The 8,411-nt window shown below is 35.3% G+C and overlaps 1 protein-coding gene across 1 annotated transcript in view; it reads right to left on the bottom strand.

The window, feature by feature from the left end:
• The window catches only part of LOC149485826 (speract receptor), a 32,279-nt gene that overhangs the window by 2,176 nt on the left and 21,692 nt on the right, over positions 1-8,411 (bottom strand). Inside the window, exons 13-25 of the mRNA XM_089699125.1 lie at positions 7,982-8,211; positions 6,425-6,529; positions 6,054-6,125; positions 5,453-5,624; positions 4,016-4,238; positions 3,397-3,531; positions 3,088-3,200; positions 2,089-2,240; positions 1,727-1,825; positions 1,344-1,488; positions 913-1,011; positions 471-723; positions 139-247 (exon numbers count right to left, since the gene is read on the bottom strand). Of these exons, the coding sequence (XP_089555251.1) occupies positions 139-247; positions 471-723; positions 913-1,011; positions 1,344-1,488; positions 1,727-1,825; positions 2,089-2,240; positions 3,088-3,200; positions 3,397-3,531; positions 4,016-4,238; positions 5,453-5,624; positions 6,054-6,125; positions 6,425-6,529; positions 7,982-8,211 (1,907 nt within the window). The remainder of the gene's footprint in view (positions 1-138; positions 248-470; positions 724-912; positions 1,012-1,343; positions 1,489-1,726; positions 1,826-2,088; positions 2,241-3,087; positions 3,201-3,396; positions 3,532-4,015; positions 4,239-5,452; positions 5,625-6,053; positions 6,126-6,424; positions 6,530-7,981; positions 8,212-8,411) is intronic.

Here is an 8,411-nt window from a genome sequence, read left to right as displayed (position 1 = left end):
ATGCATTGCTGAATTTACAATATTATCCTTGTAACATGGTAGCATCAAATAGAAGCAATGCTATGGCAATGCTATTTATTTATTTGGGATTTTTAACATAAGTCCACTCATTGAATAAATATTGGCTTCATTACTCACTTCCATAAGGTATTCATCGCTCCGATGATGTAGTACACTATCAGTATGAGATTCTAAATGATTGCCCGAAGCAAATCTTAGTTTCTTTGGAGATTCTAAACTGCAACATCTGAAAAAATAAAAATAAACCAATTTTTAAATTGTAAGTATCTATAAGGCAGTTAGCAGATCATTTCGTACCAGGTGGTAAGAGAGAAAGCACCTAATAGTCCGTTTGCCTATATTTATCACTCTGATTTGATTAATGCAGTTATGACAGTGCAATGTAGTCACCAACTCACCGATTAATTATTATTATTATAAGCTAAGAAGCCAAGATACAACACACGCACCTATGCAACCCGCCCACTTGGTTCTTCCAACCACGTGTCTTCAAGGAACTTCTAGGCAAGTGCGGTGGAACATCACTAATAGCCGCTCGTCTCCTGGCCCTACTGGCCGCTGCTGCTGGCTCTTCACCCCGCACCCAGTACGTGATCTGATCCCGCTTGCCCTTCATGGCAACTATACCACGCTCCTCTACTATGTAACCTCCCAGTTGGTCGAGGAGGAGCTTGCACGCGGAACTGCAGTGGATCTTGAGAGCTGGTTTGAAAAGTTTGATTGTTACAAAAATACTAGACGTAAGAAGTACTTTGTAGTAATAGAGCAATAAGGAGAGTTAAGAATTAAAATAAAACATTCTAGTTTATTTTTTTTTTCATTTTAAATACATTTGAAATTGAATAGAATAAAGTATCCTTATAGGTACTTATAAGGATAAGATTTACTTACGAAGTCCTGTAGATTCAAATCGACTAGCAGTATTCACGGTGTCACCGAAGAGGCAATATCGCGGCATTTTTAATCCTACCACTCCCGCACACACAGGTCCTGAAAATAAGAAATGCATTTTGTTACATATTTATACAGTTTTGCTGTTTAAAATTTAATTAAGTTGGATTCAATATTTTAATCGATATTGAAAATACTACCCACATCATCTTAGATCTTATACTATGATTATGCTTATAGATAAAGCTACTCGTTTACGACCACAGGATATAGAAACAAATGAAAAAACTATAGACCATTTTTATTAACGCTACCGTGTAACATTCAACATACAATAATTACTCATCGTTTTCAAACAATTTAATCCTATATTCAAAACGATATCCATAACCCAATACCGGTATGACCACCGATACCGATATCTAACGTACCAGAGTGTATTCCAACACGCAACAACAAGCGATGCTCAGGCCGATGTCGCACCCGAAAGGCACGCGTGGCCGCCAGCAGTGCGAGCGCCATTGATGCGATTTCGCCCGCGTGTAGGATACCATTTCTTATTGGTAGTCCTGACACCTGTATAGATATAACACTTTTAATTGATGGTTCTTTTTAATAGAAGAGCTATTTAAGATCATACAGACAATAAGCTGTGAAGTTCGTATGGGAGATGCGCTTTCTGTGTATCCGTTGTAAGCCTCCAGAGAATTAAGACAAAATATCGTAAATAACCAACTATACCTTATTCCTTCCTTATATATTTTAACCATTTTTTTAATCCTGTTAAGGTACATTCTTAATAGGCAATACTTACCACCATGTACGCATCGCCAATTGTTTCTACTTTGTAAACGTCGAAATTTTCTAAAATGGAGTCGAAACACGTGTAGAGATCGTTTAAAAAATCGACAACCTGAAAAAAGTTTCATGTTAATAAATCAATTAAAATCATCCTGTTCGCTGATCTTATATGTTATAGTTATTGAAATAACTTGTAAGAATTTAAAAGAGCCATTGTTATTTGAAATTCATTAAAGTGTAATTAGGTATAGTCTATGAAACTGTCTTCTAAACATGGAATGTAGAGCGATACAACGTGGATACAACCAATCTTTAACTGTCAGGTAACGCTTTCTAACAATACGAAATCGATAATAGATTACGAATGTTACATACCTGAAGTGGCGTGCTTTCAGCGGACATAGCAGTAAATCCAACGATATCGCTGAAGTATATCGTGACTGAATCGTAGTTTTCAGGCAACACGCGCTTCCCTCGCTTTAACTGTTCTGCCACTGGGGCTGGTAACATTTCTTCTAACAGTGCCTCTGGAAAATATTAACGATCTTTATGAGATAATGAAACTAATATAACAGTGATAAGTAAGAAAAAATATAGGGATTGTGCATCTGCACATTGTTTTTTACATTTCCATGTAATAAATAAATGACTTCGCAAATAAATTGTTCGCCCCTCTATTTAGATAACTTGTACCATATTTCTTATTATAAACGAAGAGGTCGACTGTACAGCTTTAGTAGCATGTAATTTTTCAAATGGGGAGCCCTAGTGGCTAGTACCGAGTTTCACTTCTATAAATCATCAACTCTTTCAATTTATTAATTATATTCAGGTTCTACTTTTTTCTGTCCAAATTACGCCACAGGGTTATGGAATATGGAGCAAGTTCCAAAAATTCTATGTAGGTATATAACTACTTAAGTTTTTATAGAACGTATCCTTTTATAAAAATGTTCTGTAATACATAACTATATCTTCTTAAACATATATTCGGCTAAGACCTGTGGCAGACGCAGTTTACGTAATGGAATAGTATTCGTGACTACGAATTTGGATTCATTTGATACGAACAGTGGGTTAGTGGACCAATATCCAAATGTAGTTGATCGTGACCGAGAGTTGAGTAGCTGTCATACATGATATTATATGTAAATATATTCTATTGCGAAAGTTAAATGTTCTTATTGAAAGGGGGAAATATCCTTGATTTAATTTAAAATGATGCAATTAGTATTTTCGTTATCGTATTTTAATGCATATGTTAATTCTTTTTGAAAAAAATATTTTATCAAATGGAAGTAGGTTAGTATTTTTATGATGTATGATTATGCAAATAGCAATACGTACAATTCATAATGAAAACAACTTCCTTACCTGTTTTCTTCTTCTCTTCTTGCAATTGATCAGTCCTTTCATCGACGAGAGCCTCTAAATTATTAGCATACTTTTCCATCATTGCTATCATATTATCAAATATATTTGGTTTCCTGAAATCAGATTGAACATTTCAAATAGGGTGTACGATTTAAGCTGCAAGCTCAGGAAGGTGAAACAATTTTTTTGTCTATAATTATTTTATTTTTTGGTAATTTTTTGTCATTTTCATTCAAATAATATTTGAAAATTATAATTAAAAACCATTTAAGACCTTTTATTATGTATTAAATACAGTATGTAACATACATGCCCTTCCTAAGCGGTCGCAGACGTGTCCTTATAGCCTTAAAGTCGGGTCGTGTGGTCGCGTCCTCCACCCAGCACTCAGCGCAGCACTCGCGCACGCAGTCGAAGCGGTCCGCTAGAGCTTCTAGCGGCGGCCTGCATTAGTTACCTTTGTATTAGCTGTATTAGCAAGTACTCATTATTACAGAATTGTTTTAGCTCATTAAAGAAGCCCATGGGCATAAATTCATTTATCTTTTCATTCTAGCGACTCTAATTTAATATGACTCTATACGCAATTTCAGAAATCTATACCTACCTATACATGCGATTTATTGCTATGGGCGGAAGGAATACAAAAAAAAATAAGATAAGTCCCACTGCATTTAAATGATTACTGTGTGATGACAGCCAACTGGCTATTGTTATACGAAGGTTTTTTAGGAAGGCGGCGTTTATTTGCGAGATGTGTTTGTAGAGATTTTCTGCGAATTATCAAAGAAAGTTCCTTAACATCATTATCATGTTTCTATTTTCATAATATCCAGATATCGAAAGCCGAATCAAAATAGTTACCAAATCTTTTCTCTCGTACCAAAAGCTGAAACAAAATATCGGTAGACAGGAGACACGTACCTACCTGTAAGGCGCGGGGTGCGGGTGCGCGAGGCGGCGCAGCAGCGCGGGCGGCGCGGCCGCGTGCGCGCCGAACGGGCCCGCGCGCGTGTGCAGCTCGTACAGGAGCAGTGCGAACGCGTACACGTCGGCCGCGGGGGAACCAGAGCGGACTTCGAGCGATGTGGGGAAGGAGTCCTTGCCCCAGCCCGCTGAGCGGAGCAGCTCGGGGGATAGGTAGACGAGGCCTGGTCATTTGTAAAGTAGGATACGTTTATAAGAATTGTATACTGATCTCTGACGCTTTCGTTCTAGGTAGGATAGGTCTATCATTAAAATTATGTATGTATATTGTGATTTGTAAAAAACTGAAATTTTTTTCAGAAACCAAAATCTGAGTAAGCGTATTTTATAAAAAGCGCATAAGTATACCTACTATCTAACTATACATATATACGTAACTTAAAAAAAATAGTACATGATGATTATGTACAGAGAATTTACCTAGTACGTACTCTTTTTGATCTGTCTTTTAATCTGAGTGATAATGATAAATATCGCTATAAAAATGCCAATAACGTAATATTCAAAACATTTTCACCAATAGGAAAATTCCTTATTTACTATGTAATATTGCTAAAGCGCTACTATATAAAGTAAAGATTCCCGGAATCACAGCTTAGCAAATATTTACAAAGTGTTATTGGGTAAACACTACTGAAAGTTGGAAGGGAACCTTCTCAAATATAGCGCGGTTGTGAGAAAGTCCATCCCTCTATTTACATTTTTATTTTCTTTGGAATGTTATTTTCTATGAAAGTACAAAATCTTTTATTCGAATTGTTAATTGTGGATTCGGAACATTATGAATGAGTGCTACAATGGGAAATAATTTTAAAGCCCGTTTTATGTTAGGCATTCTGTTACCGTATCAAGATGCACACTAAAAGTGGCTTCATAAAATAGTAATATATTAAGATTTATTATAAAATATTTTATGGCTTGGATGTGGTAAGTAATCTCCGACATACATAAAGTGAGCAAAAAATTGGGACGGAGCTACTGGGAAGTAATATTCTTTAAGGATCGTAAAACGTAAATGAGAAAGTTCTGATAAAATAGCTATAAATACAGATTTATAGCGGAATTTGGGTTGGATTGATTCCCGAAAGCATTGCTATATTATGGTTTACATCTTACATTGCGAAGAGTTCAATATTACAATAAGATACCTACGCACATCAGTTTTTAGTAAGTTATTCAAGTAGGTACATAATATTATAGTCATATTCCTTGTCGAGAATTTCATGAATATTTGTTAGTAGTAAATTTTGACAAGTGTCCTAGAGATCCAGATTCCAGTCTGATTCTTCAGACTACTTATAGACTAATCGGTGATTATCATCCAACAACAAACGACAGGCATAAACTCTGTTGTGGATAAACACCAACCCATACTTACTTTCAATATGAGATCTCAAAGCATTAGGGTCGGACGGTGGCAGTTCCCCGCGTCTGAACTCCCGCAGACCAAAGTCCGCCAACTTTACGACCCATCGAGCGTCCACTAGACAGTTGGACGGTCGGAGCGAGCCGTGGTACTGGAGTGGCGACTCGTGGATGAATATCATGCCCTTGGGAATATAAATAATAAGTCTATATTTCGTATAAAAAATAAAACTAATTGAGTAAGTTAATTCTGACTTTTATGGGTTATTAACATTCGCAATCTTGTATGAATATGAATAAGATTATCAATTTGCACAATTTTTGTGGATCTATATTACATTTCGTAACCCGAACTGAATGTTAATTGATTATGTAAATATAATTGGTAATTTGGTACGATCAAATATTAGGTAGGTATGTGTAAACTAGACTATTTAATACCAGGTAGAATTTTCAAGGAATTTCAATGAAAAGTTTAATTGGATTGAATACTCTGAAACTAGGTAGGTATGCAAAGTCTTTAAAGCTTGAAGTTTGTTTAAGGCGAAGTTATTACGAAAATTGTAGCAGAGCAGTCAAAAGTTGTCATAAAAGTAATTACTCATTTCTCATACCCTGATAATATCGCCGACAAGTGACGCTATAAACATATTATCCAATTTTATGTCCTCGTTCTCGAGTATATCCTGGAAAAAAATAATAACTTTGAAGTTGGTAAATTTATACATTATAAGAACATTTATAAATAAAAATAAGTGATATGAAAACTTAAAAGTTCGAATCAAAATGCGGAGTCGGAAAATCGAAAAGGATTTAATAATAGTAGAGTCTTTATTTAAAGCTCTACCTACATATTATTGCATAGTTATATATTATCTGTGACTATATTTACGTATGTACTAACCGATGCAAATATTGTTGTAAAATAAAAATACAAAACCCTATATAAAAGTTAATATAACAGTGATACATCATCAGCACTTACTTTAAGGCTCCCTCTCGTACAGTATTCAGAAAGAGCGCACACATTGGGCGGCTCGATACACGCGCCCACGAACCCATTCACATTGTCATGTTGCAAATCCCGCATCTGTGGCAGTAAATTAATTATACCTTACATTGTTATAACTTTATAACTAAGTTGTGGGTGTATGCTAATTCAAGGTTAGTTCTCATGAGAGTTATCGGGAGTCGAATTTAGTTTCGATAATTTTGAGCCATTACCGAAGACAAGAAGTCTCAACCAGAATCTAAAATTCAATGCAGAATTACTTGATTTAGTTGAGAGAAACGACACAACTACGACAACGACAAACTAAACATTTTTATTGAATGTGAAAGTTAGCTTGTCACATTTTGAACAAACTATACTTGATCAGGCGAGCAATAACTTAATCAAAGTAAAAATTACAATAAATATCAAGTTGATAAATGTAATTAGATGCCACACCTGGATAAATCAGAGTTATTTTCGTTTTCTTTAGCCATGATAACTATATACTCGAACAGGAAAATAGCACCTAATCGTATCAATTACAGAATCAATAGAAGGTAGTATTTGGATGTCTTCCTAATATTTTGCCTAAATTGAATTGTTTCTAAAAATAATATACCTACTAACTTAGTTATTTGTTATGGTGCTTATTTTTAGGTGATATAAAGTTTATTACTCTCGTAAAATAATGAAGTACGTATAAGTTACAAGTACTACGGTCAACTGACTTATATCATAGGTTTATATTTATAAAATTTTGTGTTTGATAAAACACCAGACAGCAAATCTAAAAAAGTTCCCTTGAAAAACAAAACGAGCACGTTGTATTGTCAGTGAATTAAAATTAAGTTTATCTGGTGACAATAGAGCCGGGGTCGATGTCTCCGCTAATTTCAAAAGCTATTCATTTCGACTAAATAATACTCATAAATAAATTCAAAACAAACGTTTATTATGTGTTCTGTTTCTTATAAAAACAAAGGAAATAATAAATGATGACATATATCACGTAGTCACAAGTTATCCGCGCTATTTAATCAAGACTGCCGAGCTAATAGCGGCACTATTTTTGCCAATTAATCATAGAAATACATGTGCCGTATTCTACCTGAGGCGTGAAAGATGTACATAATCATTACTATGATTTATCCTCTCCTATTAGTCTCGCTTATAGCAGACTATTGTAAGGATTTCGCCGTTCGCGCTTCGGTGAAGCTTTCGTATAGATAAACCTTTTTTCACGGTTGGCTTATTTGTGAATCTGTATGATTAACTCGGGGTTTGCTCGTATGTCATTTTATTAGCTCAAGATGCCACAGAAAAAGAAATGGATGCTTATTTCTGTCTGTATTTACTCATAGAGATTTATTTAATTTTTTTAAACACAAGTAACAGTAGAATACATACAGACGAATAAGCTACCTTCGAATCGGCTCGACTGATATTGAGCGATAAATTATTGAAAAATAAGTTTTTGAGTTAGATTACTTACAATAAATTACAACCAAAAAAAATCTCTAAATAAATAAGTTGACTGTCAAAACTCACAATTTTAAGTTCCTTCTTGATCTCCCGATTAATATCAATATGGTGTCGTCGCACGCGTTTCACCGCAAGTAACCGCCCTCTATAGAAGGCGACTTCAGTGAAAATGGCGGAATATCTAAAGTCTAGGTCCGGGTTTGAGCTGAGAGAGACCTGGCTGGACCGAGCTCCGCCTGTACTGCCCTTCTCACAGATCGCATTGCTTGAGTTCGTGTTCAACCCCGCGCTGCTATCTTGCTGGAAAAAATCAGCTCTGACCAACTTGTCCTGGGATGTAATGTCACTTTGGACAGTCGATAGTGATTTACCGATCTAGGTAGGTATGTCATTAGTACAACCCGAGGGACCAATGAAGTACTAATTCACTGTTATGTTTGATAAGTGGTAAAGAGAGGATATGGAAAAATGAAATGTTGATGTATTCTATTAATTA

Source organism: Colias philodice, chromosome 9 (assembly GCF_061535455.1).
Source record: "Colias philodice isolate Cphi_HAF_F1 chromosome 9, ilColPhil1 Martin Lab GWU primary, whole genome shotgun sequence".
NCBI lineage: Eukaryota > Metazoa > Arthropoda > Insecta > Lepidoptera > Pieridae > Colias > Colias philodice.
Note: the sequence above shows the minus strand (reverse complement) of the source record. Positions and strands in the feature narration are given on the sequence as shown.